The sequence below is a fragment of the Octopus bimaculoides genome, chromosome 22 (assembly GCF_046866305.1).
Source record: "Octopus bimaculoides isolate indiv1 chromosome 22, ASM4686630v1, whole genome shotgun sequence".
NCBI lineage: Eukaryota > Metazoa > Mollusca > Cephalopoda > Octopoda > Octopodidae > Octopus > Octopus bimaculoides.
Window position 1 is genome coordinate 33,570,181 of NC_142949.1, and position 17,500 is coordinate 33,587,680.

The 17,500-nt window shown below is 38.6% G+C and overlaps 1 protein-coding gene across 2 annotated transcripts in view; it reads left to right on the forward strand.

Annotated features, from left to right (window-relative positions):
• The window catches only part of LOC106880194 (protein unc-13 homolog A-like), a 143,151-nt gene that overhangs the window by 8,088 nt on the left and 117,563 nt on the right, over positions 1 to 17,500 (forward strand). Inside the window, exon 2 of one of the 2 annotated variants that reach the window (XM_089339547.1) lies at positions 10,652 to 10,691. In XM_089339547.1, the coding sequence (XP_089195673.1) occupies positions 10,676 to 10,691 (16 nt within the window). In that variant the 5' untranslated portion in view covers positions 10,652 to 10,675. The remainder of the gene's footprint in view (positions 1 to 10,651; positions 10,692 to 17,500) is intronic. The other variant, XM_089339546.1, reaches the window with a different exon arrangement.

The following is a 17,500-nucleotide window of genomic DNA, read 5'->3' on the forward strand; positions in this document are numbered from 1 at the left end:
ACATATATAACTTATGGGTCTCCCACATCCTGTCTGGATCGTTGTTCCCATCATACCCTTCTTTCTGTCACGTTTCCTTTGACTCACCGCCAACCCCGCCCATATTCACCTGTATAATGTAACCCATCATCTGATCCTTCTAATCCACCTGCACCATGACCCTTATTACCCTGTCCCTCTCTCTTTCCCACTAACCCCCTAACACTACTCTCACCTTTCCCCCTTTCCCTCTGCTGTCTTTTCCATACTCCCATTCCCAACATATCTAATCTGTTAATCCACTTCCACTTCCAAATAATATTTAATCTCTTTCTCTCATCACATATTCCTCTTTCTCATCACCTTGCCCCAAACTCTCTGTCTGTCTCCAGGCCTTAACTGGATCAGTTCAGATTAGACACCAGCGAAAACTCTTGATGATGACATAGTTCTTATAGTTGGATCTGTGGTAGTATTAGAGAAGAAATCCCAGACATGGAAGCAAAACCTGGAACTAAAGGGCTTCAAAGTAAACTTAGCAAAGATTAATGAGTTAGTAAAGAAAACAGATAAGACGTTATGTGTGGCTCTGCTTGATATATAGGAAAAGATTAGGCATGAATTTCATACTGTATTCTTAGTGCAAACTTTGGACTCACAATAGAATGATGGGCAAGTATGTAGGACTTATAAATAAGCGCTGAAAATACTTAGGAAAATAGATTCAGTCAAATGCCTCGGAAGTTCCCTAGGAGTAGATGATATCTTCTGTTATCAAGGTGATCCAATTAGCAGTGAAGACAGGGCTGGACTAACACCCATAGAGGCCCTAAGCACTTAAAAGATATTGGCGCCCCCATATATCATCATCATCATCATCATCATCATCGTTTAACGTCCACTTTCCATGCTAGCATGAGTTGGATGATTTGACTGAGGACTGGTGAAACCAGATGTCAACATCAGGCTCCAATCTGATTTGGCAGAGTTTCTACAGCTGGATGCCCTTCCTAAACGCCAACCACTCCGAGAGTGTTGTGGGTGCTTTTATGTGCCACCAGCACGAAGGCCAGTCAGGCAGTACTGGCAATGGCCACGCTCAAAATGGTGTATTTTATGTGCCACCCGCACAAGAGCCAGTCCAGGGGCACTGGCAACGATCTTGCTCAAAAGTCCTTACACATGCCGCGGGCACAAGTGCCAGAAAGGTGACACTGGGCACAGGTGCCATCACGATTTCGAAAATATAAAAACAATAATAAACCATAAAATAAAAAATTGTTTTTCAAAATGAATCAAAACTAACAGTAAGATGGAAGATAATGTTTATTTTTGAATACTTCCACTTTATTATATTTGAAGAGTTTTCTCGTACTTTTTATAGTTGAAGAATCTTTGATCAGATCCTCAAAAATGGATAAAAGTCAAAGTTGACCTAATTAGGATTTGAACACAGAATGTGAAGAATTGGAAGGAATGCCACTGAATACTGTGTCTGGTGCACTGGTGATTCTGCCATCTCACCACCCATTCTTGTATAGAATTATAATGACTGCATCACAGAGGCCCTGTGACATCTTCCTTTGTTCCAAGCAGACAGATAATTCATGGCGTTTGGTGTACAGTGCTGGAACTCCCTTCTTGGAAGCTTCTTCTGGGAATCCATCAACTCTTGGTACCTTTACCCTTCTCAGCAGTTCTGTGCCCTCGACACTCTCTTGTAGTGTTCAAATCCTGCTTGATTCTGTTTCCTCTGGTTGCTGTGGAATGTGATGAATTGCTGAATTACAAACCATGTGGATGGCACCGAGCAAAGTTTGGAAACATTCTAACCAGTCTGCGTATATTTGCATGTTAGCCATGCATGTTAGCATCTTTGTGTTTGTCTCTCACTGTTTGACAACTGGTGACAGTTTGCTACGTCCATGTAACTTAGCAGTTTGGCAAAGAGAGTCTGATAAAAATAAGCACCACACTTCAAAATAAGTACTGGGGGTGAATTTGAATCCAGAGCAGTGCTACAGCATGGCCACAGTCCATTGACTGAAATCCATAAAAGAGTAAGCAAATTGGCCTAGTGGTTAGAGCATTGCCCTCACAATCATCTGATCGAGATTTCAATTCCCAAACTGGGCGGTGTGGCATGTCCCTGAGCATGTTACACTACAATCACTCCAACACCTGATATGTGGTTCACTATATATATATGATGGACTCTCCCATTGTTGGACGATGTGCAAGGGTTTGACAATTTCTTACCGAACAACCACACAGAGGATTTGTTTTATAATGATCAAATGTTTGTGTAGACATAAGCTCACTCCCTCCATCAAATCAACATTACCTGTACAGGTGCAACTGGGTGCCATATGTCAGATGTTGAAATATTCACAGAGCAACATGAAATGAAGTGCTTTGCTCAAGAACACAATGCAGGCCCAGTCTGGGAATTGAACCCATGATTTCGCAATCGTGAGTGCAACACCCTAACCACTAAGCCATGCTCCTTCACACACTGACACACACACATAAAATCATTATTTCATGGTCCGTTTCCATGCTACCATGGGTTGAAGGGGCCCATCATGATCTAAGTTAGTTTTCATTCTGAGTTACTGCTCTCCTAGTTGGCTTCGAAGACCACATCCTGATTGTCATTTCCATCTTTGGCATGGCTTCAATAGCTTCATATTCTTCCTAACTCCATTCACTTTATAGAACCTGCTGGGTTCATTTCAGCATGGTACCAGCACTCAAGAAGCTATAATATCCTCCCTCAACACCAATAAAGAATTTTATCATCTGTGGGCCGTCTCAGTTGTGTTCTGCAACCATTTTACAAAGTGTACTAGGTGCATTTTGTCATGGCATTGACCCAGTAGAGCCTGCCTTGTTCTCTACATAACTGAGGACTCCTCTGTAACCTCTGTTTGTTAACCAGCCATTTTAAAGAGTCTACTGAATGCATTTTATCATGGCATCGGCACAGAAGAACCTGCCTTGTCTCTGCATGACTAAAGGTTCCTCTCTTCTCTGTGTCACTTCCATTCTTCCAAGGTAAATATGACCGAGAAGCTGAATAGAAGAGAAGATGATAATCAAGAGGGGAGATGAAAGAAGAGAGGGTAATAAAAGTAATAAGAAAGCAGAAGTAGAAAGGCCAGAAGGGGGTCATGGAAGATATGTTGTACAGATATATTGAATAGGCAAAGGGTTACCCCCATTGCCTGTTCAAATTATTTTCATGAGTTTGTCCTGAACATCTGTGTTGGTTTTCAAACTTTTACTCATTTACTTGTTTGAGTCATTTGACTGCGGCCATGCTGGAGCACCACCTTTAGTCGAGCAAATCGACCCCAGGACTTATTCTTTGTAAGCCTAGTACTAATTCTATCGGTCTCTTTTGCCGAACCGCTAAGTTACGGGGATGTAAACACACCAGCATCGGTTGTCAAGCGATGTTGGGGGGACAAACACAGACACGCAAACATACACACACATTCATATATACACATATATACGACGGGCTTCTTTCAGTTTCCGTCTACCAAATCCACTCACAAGGCTTTGGTCGGCCCAAGGCTATAGTAGAAGACACTTGCCCAAGGTGCCACGCAGTGGGACTGAACCCGAAACCATGTAGTTGGTAAGCAAGCTACTTACCACACAGCCACTCCTGCGCCTAGTTTGCATTCGTTTCATAAGTTATGTGTAATATAAAGCTTTCCTTTTATAAGTCCCATGTTTTTCGAGGAGATGAAAAAAGAAATTGGTAATGCGTATCATAAGTGATGTAAGGATACCAGGGAATTATATCCTGTGCATCACATGTGATAACCCAGACAGGCACAGGATTAGGGCAGCAAGGATTTGCAGACTGAAGAAAAGGACTGAGATCTTCAAGTTGGTGGTGCAACGAGATGATATTTCGGTGGTCTGGAAGTGAAAATACTCTCATTCTTCTGTTCAAAAGAGAGAAGTGACTCTTGGATTGTGACACATTCAAAGCAATTGAGTTCCTGGAAGTTTTGAAAGAAAGTATTTGGAAAGTGTGTTGGAGGAGAAGATGAAAGTTAAGACCGATGAAATTCTGGTTTTGGATTTAGGCCAGGAAGAGGAATGAGTGAGACAATTTCTATTGCAAGGCAGTTATTAGAGAGGAGGGGTATTGAGTTGGTCAAGTATTAAGTCTACTCGAACACAGACACAAAGACACACATGCATAGATACACACACACACACACACACACACACACACACACACACAAATATATATACAATGGGCTTCTTTCAGTTTCCGTCTACCAAATCCACTCACCAAGACTTTGGTCAGCCCAAGGCTGTAGTAGAAGACACTTGCCCAAGGTGCCACACAGTGGGACTGAACCCAGGACCATGTGGTTGTGAATCAAACATTTTTATCAGACAGCCACACCTATATATATATATATATATATATATATATTTGTGTATATATGTTTTTGTGTATACATAGCATTGTATACATATGTATATAACGTGAATTGTTTAATAGTTTCCAATTTTATAGGCTTGACTCTGTCTGTGTATACACACACATATATACACACACTCGCATATGTATGTGTTTGTATAATATACATTATATATATATATATAGATATATAATCGTTTCTGATTTTGTAGGTTTTAATAGTCAGTTTGCAAAATCGGAAACGATTAGATAACTCAGAAAACACCATCGGCCCCTCCACCCCGCAACATGTCACACCAAATACTTTTCTCCCTTAGTAACGCTACCTTATGTAATTAGACACGCCACCCCAACCTTCTTCTTTCTGTTCCTTTCCCTCACAGCTCACACTTCACTCTCTACATATCACTCTCTCGCCCAACAATCTCTTTCCTTTATACTTCTTGTTCCCTCCTCTCGCCGTCCATTCTCTTCCTTTTAGAATAATGCGACCAGACGGTGGTAGAGAAGTGTTTAAAGCTTATTATTTTAATTTTTGTTGCCTGTTTATCTTTTAGCTGTTGCTTGTTTCAGTCATTTGCTGGGGGGCACCGCCTTGGAGGAATTTTAATCGAACAAATCGACCTTAGAACTTCTTTTTTTTTTTTTTAATTATTAAAGCCTAGTACATATTCTATCAGTTTATTTTGCCGAACTGGTAAGTTATGGGGACGTAAACTCACCATCAAGTGGTGGTGAGAACAAACACAGACACAAAGTCATACATACATAGATATATACTTGGTTACCAACCACATGGTTCTAGGTTCAGTCCTACTGCGTGGCACCTTGGGCAAGTGTCTTTTACTATAGTCTTGGGCCAACGAAAGACTTGTGAGTAGATTTTGTAGACGGAAACTGAAAGAAGACCTTCGTATATATATGTATATATATATATATATATATATATATATATATATATATTCACGGCGGGATTTTTTCAGTTTCCGTCTCCCAATTCCACTCACAAGGCTTTAGTCAGCCCGAGGCTATGAGTAGAAGATATTTGCTCAAGGTGCCATGCAGTGGGATTGAATCTGGAACCATGTGGTTAGGAAGTAAGTGTCTTACCACACAGCCACGCCTCTTGATGTTTCTCTAAGTGCTCAACACATTCAAACTGACTAATTATCGAGAGGTCTAACGGCAATCCTTCGATATTGGTACATGACGTCATTCACACACTTTTCTCTCATGACAAAGATGAAGGGGCTAGGCCGAGGATGAGAGTGAATGACGTCATCTCTTCACACCGACATTTTGTAGACCAGTATCGAAGGAGCGCCGGTATATAACTACAGTTTAGTTCACCTCGTTTTTGGTTACTCATACCTTTTACTTGTTTCAGTAATTGGACTGTGACCATGCTGGGGCACCGTCTAGAAGAGTTTAGTCGAACAAATCGACACCCAGAATGTTTTTTAAAGCCTGGTACTTATTTAATCGGACCCTTATGCCGATCTATGTAATCACGGGGTCGTAAACAAACCAACAGCGGTCGTCAAAGAGAAAGACTGGCGTCTTTCAGTTTTCGTCTACCAAATCCCCTAATAAGGCTTTGGTCAGCCTGGGGCTACAGTAGAAGACACTTGCCCAAGGTGTCCCGCAGTGGGACTGAACTCAAGACATCATCGTCGGGAAGCAAACCTCTGAACACGACTCATGCGTCAGCATTGTTTTTAAATCGATTTTTTACAGTAATTACTTCTTGGAGGCTTAGATTACGATTATGTTGATGGGATTTAGAACAAAGAAATTCCTTATTATTTACGTCACTGCTTGGAATCGAACTCGGAATCTTGGGGTTAGTAGCCCGCGCTCTTAACCACTACGCCACATACTTGATTAAAAAATTAAAGAAGCATTTATAAAAATGGTATTAAGAAATACTGGTACGCTAAAGTCCTATGTCTTGTCATACCTCTTATTTTTGTATGTAATATAATTTTAATCTTCGGATTTTTTTTAATATGCTAGACCACTGGTTTTAATTGATTAATATCAATTTCTACCCTTTTTAATAAATTTTAAATAATGATGTTTTCAAATCGGTAAATTAGCTGCAAAAATTTATTAACTGCAGAATTATTTCCGGACTTAGCGCGCCAGATTGAAGACATTTGAAGGGATACACTGAATGTAATTTGTAGAACTCTACACGTGCTCCCTTTCGGGTGGACGTATATTGTCTAGTTCTGGAAATTATATTTCAAATCGACAGACTACGCTGATGATCCTGCAGATATTTACTTATGTAAATTTTAACAGGTGAAACCATGGTACGTAGGTTAATAGTTTTTTTATTTAGTATTTTTTCCTTTGTCTTGCCCTTTTACGGTCTGTTGTGTCGCTAAAGTTTTACTGAGAACATATTTTTCGTGGTTAGATGATTCGGCATCTATTTCTGGCATATAGGAGTCCACTTTTGCTGGTCATACCTCTTATTTTTGTATGTATATATATATATATATATATATATGTGTGTGTGTGTGTATGTATGTGTGTGTATGTATGTGTGTGTATGTGTTTGTGCGTCTGTGTTTGTCCCCCGCCCCCAACATCGCTTGACAACCAATGCTGGTGTGTTTACGTCCCCGTAAATTAGCGGTTCGGGAAAAAGAGACCGATAGAATAAGTACAAGGCTTACAAAAGAATAAGTCCTGGGGTTCGATTTGCTCGACTAAAAAAGGCGGTGCTCCAGCATGACCACAGTCAAATGACTGAAACGAGTAAAAGAGAAACAGTCCATACATTTTCAACCATTCAACTTTCTCGTGATCGTTGCACGACATAATGATGTGTAATAAGAAAAAGGAATCGGGGCGCATTGCAGGATACCATCAAGAATACTTCGATCTTGTATTGTCGTAAGCCAAGTTCGTTAGCGCTTTTATGAGTGAATACTTTCGATTTGTATTGTAACGTAAACTCGGATTTTCTTTCTCTTTTCTCTTCTTTTTTCATTTTTGTTTTTTTTTTCTTTTTACATCATGCCTACCAATTTTATGTTGGTAATGAATAAAATCAATCAAGATAATAATGTACATAGATTTTTTTTCAATGATCGTATGCGAGTTAATGAATGGTTAAAAAGGCAGGGATGTCTTTCTGTCCAACTAAAAAGAAAGGAAAAGAAATTAGAAAAATTTCATCAATATTAAAGGCGCTGACAAAGCGGTGAGCTGGCAGAATCGTTAGCACGACGGGCGAAATGCTTAGCGGCATTTCTTCGGTCTTTACGTTCTGAGTTCAAATTCCGTCAAGGTCAGCTTTGTATTTCATCCTTTCGGGGTCAATAAATTAAGTACAAATTGATCACTGGGGTCTATGTAACCGACTAGACCCCCTTCCCCTAAATTTCAAGCCCTGTACCTATAGTAGAAAATAATATTCTTTTCTACTCTAGGCACAAGGCCCGAAATTTTGGGGGCGGGGGCCAGTCGATTAGATCGACCCCAGTACGCAGCTGGTACTTAATTTATCAACCCCCAAAGTGAAAGAAAAAGAAATTAGTAATTTTGTATAAGATGGACCAACCACAAAATTTCTTCTCGACGTTTTTTTTTTAAATTTTAAATTTATAATTGCCCTTTCTCACCTCAATATTGCGTACTAACCCAGAATCAGGAAATTTACCCTTCCAGATCGGCGAAATTTACTCTTGGAGATCAATTTACCTCAGTTTGGGAACCACTTATCTACACCTGTGAAAATGTGCCTCAGTCAAATTTCAAACACAAATATGCATTATTGACCGTTTGCCTGTCCTGAATATCATGTGGTACAAGACATATTTTCCCTTGCCCTAGTGTCCATGCATCACATATGATGCACATCCCCATTTGTTTCAGTCACTAAAGAATAACTTGGGATTTATGAAACCAGGCCTAACTAAAAATCTGAAAGCAGGCATGGACGTTTAGGACAAAGTTACGAACACACTTTGGACAGGCTTGTCCTGCATATCGTATGTGACACGCAAGAAATATTTCCCTGGGCGTTCATGCATCCTATATGATACACATTCCCAATTGTTTTCAATCACTAGAACAACTTGGGACTTTTGAAAAGAAAGCTTTATATTACTCAGACCGTATGAAAGAAGGGCTAACTAAAAAGTCTGAGAAACAATCACGAATGCTCAGGATAAAGTTCTGAAAATACTTTGGACAGGCAAAGAAGGGTTTAGAAAGTTATGAGGAAAGCACAAAGTCAAAAGGAGACACTAATTTGTAATTATATCTACCAAGATTTACATAACTTCTTGACTTCTATCTTCTCAATGTTTCTAAGAATGGAAGACATAATAGCTGTCCTCCCATAAGTTGGATTTTATCAGTTTTTGGCGGAGTTTTCCCATTTTTTAAAATATTACATTTCAAAACAACTGGGGAGAAAAAGCCTAAAAAAAAAAAAAAAATTTAACGTCTACACCCCCCCCCACCATCAAGCTGGCAGTAGCCATCGTTAATTTTCTTTTCTTTTTCATTATTTTCGATCATTTTATTGTGTTTCACACATTTAAACACATGAAATCTGCATTTTTTAAAAAAACCACATGTGTATTTTCTCAAACTTTTCCCGTTCTGTGAAAACTTTTTTTTTCTATACGACATAACAATTAAATAAATTAACGAGAATTTATTACGATCGTTACCTAAGTTTTTTTTATCACTATTTTTTTTTTTTTTTTTTGTGTCTGTTGAATTCCCTACGTGAATATGAATGATTTAACGTCTTGTTTTTCATTGCAACCACCTGTTTCAACTGACGGTCAAAAAATTGACAACCCGCAAAAGAAACAAATATTCACTTAGAAAACGTAAAGACAAAAGGAAATAGAAATCAACGTAATTCCTTGCAAATTGAATTTTACATACCATTTATATTCATTTCCCACAAAACAAAGCTATTGTTTTGGTATTCTTTATTTCAAGACCAGTAGCAAATTGCAGATCGGTTTTATCCTTCACCTCATGACAACTGGCAACCGGTTATTTGAGGGTATTAATTTATGAAATGGAGTTCTTCCGAAGGGGATATGGAGTAACGTTACTCAACAGGATGTTTAGCTCGAAGATCAGAGTGTCTCTCCAAGTTGAGCCGCTACTCCTTCGGATTGAGAGATCACAGATCTGGTACCTCGGACATGTGATTAGAATGTCACAGAAAAGAATCGTGAGAATTCTTGGCAGGAGATCTGGGGTCAGACCAAGAACGAGATAATTGGATATTATATCCATAGTCTCAGTTGGTCACGCCTGGACGCCTAAGCGGAAAGTCTCGTAACGATTGCTTCTGATAGGGCCTTGTGGAGGAGGTGCCTGAGGACTCTATTCCCACGGCCCTCCAGCAGAGCCGGTTGTAAGCTAATTAGACAGATTTGTTCAAATTGGGTCTCGCCCACACGTTCAAGAGGGCCCCGCGCACACGTTCAAGCGAAGGACGCTATGATACATGTTTGGTGTATCATTGTGACTAAGGGTGGAGCCTCAAGCCCTCAACACGTTTTTGGCTGGGACTGGTGTATTACACGATGCATAAAACACCAATCTTCAGCTTTTGTAGAAGAGAAGGTCTCACGGTCAACTCTCTGACTGGGCCCCTCACTTCCTAGCGCCGGCCCTGCTTCCAGGAATAATGGACAAGGAAGATGGATGAAATATTTGAACATTCTTTGCACAAATGACTTCTACTTGATGTTGTTTTGAAATTTAAAAGTGTTTATGCGGCGGAAAATTATTTCGGCTACTGAAATATGTCCTCTCAAAGCCCGCTATCGGACGTGTGGAAAACAAAATAGGAATTATGAAAGAAGTCTCTATAAAACGTAGTTTTTATTTGCTTAAAATGTAAAAAAAGCATATGAACTCAGAACGTAAGACAGACGAAATGCCGCTAAGCATTTTGCCCGGCGTGCTAACGATTTTGGCAGCTGGCCGCCTTATATTTAAATATATATATATATAAATTTACGAATATAATTATACACACACTCATGCACACATATAGTCATCTCGTGGAGAAATGCGTGCACACACAGAAAGAGCTCTGAATACGTATACAAATTAAAATTCTTTAAATCTTAAACCCGTCTCGCCTTTGTATAGTTCCTACCTATTATGTTCTTTTTCGTTTATATTTTCTCATATTTCTCTTTCTTTCTTTCTTTCTTTCAGTTAAAAAAGCAAGGCTAATTGGAAATGCTGGTAAGTAGTCGTAAATTTGTTTTAATGTTTTTGATTAGAAAAAGGGGAAAAGAAAATGGAAGCAAAACCTCAAAACAGTCGTGAGAAATTTTTACATTTCTCTATTCTTCTTCTTCCTCCTGTTTTTCATTGTTGAATTTCTAACTCTAGACATTACCGTTGCAAAATTAATGGTTTTTATTCATTTTCCTCGGCAATTTCTACATATATTTTCAATACATTGCACAGATAGTGTTTCATGTGAAACTGCTCAGGAAATGTCGTCTGCTAAAAAAAAAAACCCAAAACAGGAACCGTCTTTCTCGGACTACGAGAGATTACGGTCTATATATATATATATATATATATATATATATATATATATATTTACACACACACACACATGCAGATATGGGTACAGGACGTCACCAACAGTAAAAAACATGAAATACGAAAACAAATGAGTTCAATACACAAACAACGAGAGAAACAAATGGAAAACAGGACAAGTAACATAAAGAACGACCCTTCAATTGTCAGCTGTCTATCTACTCCTCATTTCGAGCATATATATATATATATATATATATATATATATATATATATACACACACATACAGTCGTGGCCCAAAATTTGGAACATTTAAAACAAAATTAGAATTGTTCTGTCCAAGTACAATTCGATTCAGATATGTACACAGCGTAAGAGATGTACTTACGTAATAACTGGTTCAATATCTAGGAGAAAAAAAATTGGCAAAAATCAAAAATATAGTTATAGGCCAAATAGCTTACTTTGAATAAATAGACGCTAATACATCACATGTACGAAAATATGTTCACAACTTTTGGCCGCGACTGTGTTTGTGTATATATATATATATATATATATATATATATATATATACACGCGCGCGCACATATTGCGTTCTAATCCTGCTATTTCTAAGACCAAAGTCACGAATGAGTCAACGGATTCCAACATTGGGATGGTGTTTACTAAAAGAGAAATTAGAGGAAATGACACTGATCACGCCCTTCTCGTGTAGAAGAGGGAGAGAGGGATCGAACTCTGTAAGGCTTTATGACGAAAGATGAAACATCTCCCTCTCTGGCATACATACATTCCATATATATACATATATATATATATATGTATGTATATATATATATGGTTCAAAATTGTACAAAAGCCAGAGGCAGGTGAGGGAAGAACAAACATGGTATATTAGTTTGACGCTTTGTAAAAATGAATGTCTTTGACGTTTCGGCCCTACGCTCTTTCACTGAAAGGAATGAGGAGAGAAAAACAGATGGAGAAAGGAAAGAGAGAAAAAAAAACCCCGAGAGAAACAAAGTGTCTGGATGAACGGTTGTACACGATGTTGAACTGTGTGTATGTGTATGTATCTTTCTCTCTCTCATATATATATAGAGAGAGAGAGAAAAAGAGAGTGAGAGAGAGTGATTTATACCTTTCATTAAAAAGCAAGTTTACTGCTTTGTCCTACACGTTACTCAGATTCTGCTTGAAGATGCGTTAATAGTTACAAGTGTTGGTGTGTATAGGTGAGTAATCGAACAACTAACTGGAAAATGAATCGCTGGAAGCGACTTACTTGTGTGCGGGAAGATATGTGCTATATATACATACTCACACACAACTGTATATAGTTGATATATTTGTGTATATATGTTGCATACATTATATATATATATATATATATATATATATATATATATATATATATAACATGTGTTTTTGTGTGTGGAATTCGCTGTATACCATTTGTATGTGAATTATGTTTGATGTCGTCCCGAAGATGTAGTTACGAAAATAGTTACTTGCTGACGCCTTCAACAGAGACAACTACATTGTGTGGGCCTGACAGCACACCTCCGATTACAGAAGTAGATGTAGGAGTTATTAATTCCCAGGGAATTATTAACGACATAAAAAATAATGGGAAACACTAATTGATTTACTGTACTTATTATTAACATCCACTTGTTTTCGTTCTGAGTTCAAATTCCGTCGAGGTAAACTGTGTTCTTCTCTCCTGCTGCCTGGAGCGTGAGTGGGTGTCGATAAGATGAAGTAGTACTCTTGTATTGATGTAGATTTAATATTCCTGTGAAGCATTCTAGATTATATAATTTGCAATTGAGGCACTAAAAGAGAAAATGTCCTGTGGTTATCGACTTAGAGGAATGTTCCAACGTGCGAATCGAAACCGAGCCGCTAAAACTTCATGTCGGCACTCCAGTTTTGAAAACCTATGTAATGCCGCCGATTCGAAAACATACACGTACACATTATTGTGCATGTTTGTGCGAGCGTGTGCGTGTGTATTTGTGTGTGTATATATTTATATATATAAATAATATATATATAGATATATATATATACACACACACACATCTATCTATCTATCTATCTATCTATCTATCTATCTGTGTATCTATCTATCTGTGTATCTATCTATCTGTGTATCTATCTATCTATCTATCTATCTATCTCATTTCAATCGATTGAATACAGCATCATCATCATCGTTCATTCCAAGACAAGGCAAAACGGCTTTTCTTAAACCCATCAACCCCCCATCTCATTTTCTTTTTGTCTCAGTATAAACGTAATAACCTGACGTTACCTCCCACACCGTCATGCGTTTTATGTAAATTAGCTAATTAATTTATTAATTAATCAAATTCTTTTGTTTTCTCCAATTAATTCTTTCGGATTTTGCAAAACCACCGAGACTAGAATTCGGAAATAGCTGAAAACACGGCCACTTGTGCGATTTCGTGCCATTTTGCTGAGAGGATGGCTAAGTTAGAACTACTCGTACTCTCCCTCTCTCTCTCATTATACACATACACGTACACTGAGCGTGTTTTCCTCCTTTCTTTTCCAACTCTATCTATCTATCTATCTATCTATCTCTGTCTCTCTCTGTCTCTCTCTCCCCGTTCTGGCTTTGCTTTTCTATCTATTTCTGCCTTGTTGGCTGTTTCTACTCCCGCTCTATTCTATCCACCCCTTTTCTCTTCTATCCACCCATGTTCTATTTTATCTCCCTCTGCTCCATTCTATCTATCTATCTTCACCATTCCACTTCTATTCGATCTCTGCTTTGTTATCCTTATTCCGTGTATTCACAGTTTCCTCTTCTATCAATCTATATGTAATAGTTGGGTCATAGAATGTTGATGTGCTAGACTATCGATTGATTTCTTTATATTTTACGTAGGCAAAACACCACAGAAAGAAAGACAGACAGAGAGAGGATAGGATAAGGTTTCAAAATTATAGTATATTTTCGTTATCAAGTCTTCTCAGCGACCTTAGTGAAGCAGTTTCCCCACTTCGATCTAGAATCGAATTATGAACGTTTTTGGTCACCGAGTACTCATGCACGCATTATGACGAAAGAAATTATTTTTAATTTGGTATATCCTACCCGCGTTTTCTTTTTCTTCTAAGGCGGTTTATAAATATGATTGAATCAAATTAGTGTACATGCACGCACACAAACTGGACGCACCACAATCTAGAGCAAAACACTCGGTTGAGTGAATATATTTATTTATTTAAATAATAACTCAAATAAGGCTCATTCTTGTTTCCTTCCTTCATTTTAATTGTAGACTTTCGTCTGAGAGTCAACAGACGAAGGTTCTGCAAATGAAAGAAAGAGGAATAGTCTTTTGGCCAAATCGTTAGTCTCGGGACAAATTGCCTTGTTGTGTTTCTGTCGGCCTTCATACGTTCTGAATTCAAATCCCGCCACAGTCATCTTTGTCTCTCATTCGCTCGTGGGTCCTTAAAAGATAAAGAAATTTAGTACCAGTCAAGTACTGGGGTCGATGTAAACGATTGACTCCCTCCCTTCAAAATCGTTGACCGCTCTCACAATACATATATTTATTCTCTTAGTCATTTGACTGCGGCCATGCTGGAGCACGCCTTAAAGGGTGTTAGTCGAAGAAATCGACCCCAAGACTTATTCTATCGGTATTTTTTGCCGAACTGCTAGTTTACGGGTACATAAAACACCAGCATCGATTGTCAAGCGATGACAGTGGAGACACACACACAAATATATATATATATATACTTACAACAGGTTAAGGTTAGAAGACACCTGGCCAAAGCGGCACGCAGTGGGACTGAACCCGGAACCATGTGGTTGGGAAGCAAGCTTCTTACCACACAGCCACGCCAGCGCCTATATATATATAATTTATATATATCTTTTATTTTTTACTTTGTTCCAGTCATTAGACTGCGGCCATGCTGGGGCACCGCCTTGAAGCATTTCAATCGGGCGACGCGACCCCAGTACTTGTTTTTTAAAAAGCCTGTTACTTATTCTATCGAACAGCTAAGTTACGAGGAAGTAAATACACCAACACCGGTTGTCTAGCGGTGGTGGGGGACAAACACAGGTAGAAACACACACACACACACACACACGACGGGCTTCTTTCAGTTTCCGTCTTCCAAGTTCACTCACACATCTTTGGTCGGCCTGAGGCTTATAGTAGAAGACACTTGCTCAAGGTGGTACGCAGTGGAACTGAACCCGGTACCTTGCAGCTGGGAAGCAAACTTCTTACCTCACAGCCACGCCTACACCTGTCTTCAGTGCGGATGTGTAGTGCACGCTTTTCGGATTTTCGATTCCCCGCAAGATGACCGAACGCATCGAGCAGAAACCACAAACCCTTGTCTCACGACCAGTGACAATGGTCTTCAATGAAGTCTGGGTCGTGGCTTACATAATCCAGCATATCCCGAGCGATTTCCATGCGGGTTGCTTCTGCTGCTTCGCCAGCGCCTTGGGGACGAATTTCGCCCACACTCCCTGCATGCACAAATCTTCCGTTGAAATCGAATGCGCCAATCCTGTGCTTATTCCCACTTCGTGAGCAATTTCCTAAGATTGTTACACGATGGCCCTCCATGACTATTCGCCGAACCTTCTCAGTCAGCTCCTAGATGGCCTACCTGAGCGTGCCTCACTCTCCACTATGGTGCGGCCTTGTTTCAAGCGGTTGTACCACTCCTTGATCTGAGTTTTGCCCCAGGTATCATCGCCAAAGACCTGCTAAATCTTCTGGATGGTTTGAGCTTGAGTATCACCAAGCTTTTGTCTCATCTGGAAAAGCAATATCTCAGTGGTGAAAACGAAAACCTGACGAGCGCCCACAACACATCTGTACTCTAGGCTAACAGCCGGGAACTGACGCGGCCTAGCACGCGAAAATTTTCACCTGTGAGCAGAAAGGATGCCGTTACCTCTCATCCAAAGACTTTTTTGCTCATGCGGGAATTAGTTTTGGCGGTAAAAAATGAAGTCGGATACTTTCTGAACGCACCTCGTACACACATATACACACATAAATATGTTTGTGTTCAATACTGAAATAGGGTAAATATCTATTACAGCACTACTTAGAGATTCACGCGGGTGTGTATGTATGTTAGTATAAGTGTCTATCTGTATATTTACGTGTGTGTGTTATATACATACATACATATATATTTTTGTTATATATATATATATATATATATATATATATATATATATATATATATATTACACTTTTGCTAATAGTAATGAAAGAATGCCTATATATATGTATATAAAATCATTCAATCAATCAATCAATCGATCGATCCTCTGCTCCCGATGGGAATTGAACCGTGATTATACAATCACTTCGTTTATATGCTGAACAAACGAAATAGTGTCACTCAAACATAATGAATGAACGAGTGATCGAATGAATGAATATCTCTCTCTCTCTTTCTCTCTCTCTCTCTCCGTATTTGTGTGTATGAGTGAGAGAGAGAGAGAGAATGTCTTTGTCCGCCTGAATGTTTTTGAGTGAGATTATGTGTGGGAGTATATATATATATATATATATATATATATATATATATATATATATATATATATATATATATATATATATATACATGTGCGTGTGTGTTTTTAAAAGATGGGTGCCGTGGTTCGGTGGTTGTTAAGAATCTTAGAGGCAAACAAAATCCGTGACCCGTTTTCATTCTTTCATTGAGAAGAAACAACCTTGTTTTGTATCAATTAACGTCCTTCCTAACGACACAAACGTTAAAAATAAAACTGAAAAAGGAAAAGAAAACGGTTCTTCCATCTTATTTCCCGACTGCATCTTCTTTTTTTATTTTTCAATTTTTTAAAAACAAGTCTAAATGCTTCACGTGAAGAAATTACAAAATTATATATATTCACCGTATAAAGGTGGTTTTCTAGGATTATTATTTTGATAGTTGCCGTATCCGTTTGTATTTAATTAATATTTCTAGCCAACCACCTGATTCCTTCACTCAGCTGGCATCCTACTCCAACTCGAACAAGCATCACCTCCCGCTCTCAGCCTTTTCTCTCTCACTCAAACTCAACCATCGTCATATGGCCGTATTTCTCTGATTCGCTTTGCGCTGTGTGTATGTGTGTACGCGCGCGGCGTGTATATATACCACATACATACATACATGAATGTATGTATGTATATATATATATATATATATATATATGTATAACAGATATTCTCCTGAACGAATGTTAATATATCTGTATAACAAATACATATGAATGTGTACGTGAATATCTATCTATCTATCTATCTATCTATCTATCTATCTATCTAATTAATTTATATAAGGGCATTAACTATATAGTAATGCCTCACGCTTAGAGGGACTAAATAAGTCAAAAACTATCAAGGAGGTCAATTTTTTGAAAGTTGCATTCCCTCGCTTTCGGTAAATATGTGCTTATTTTTTGG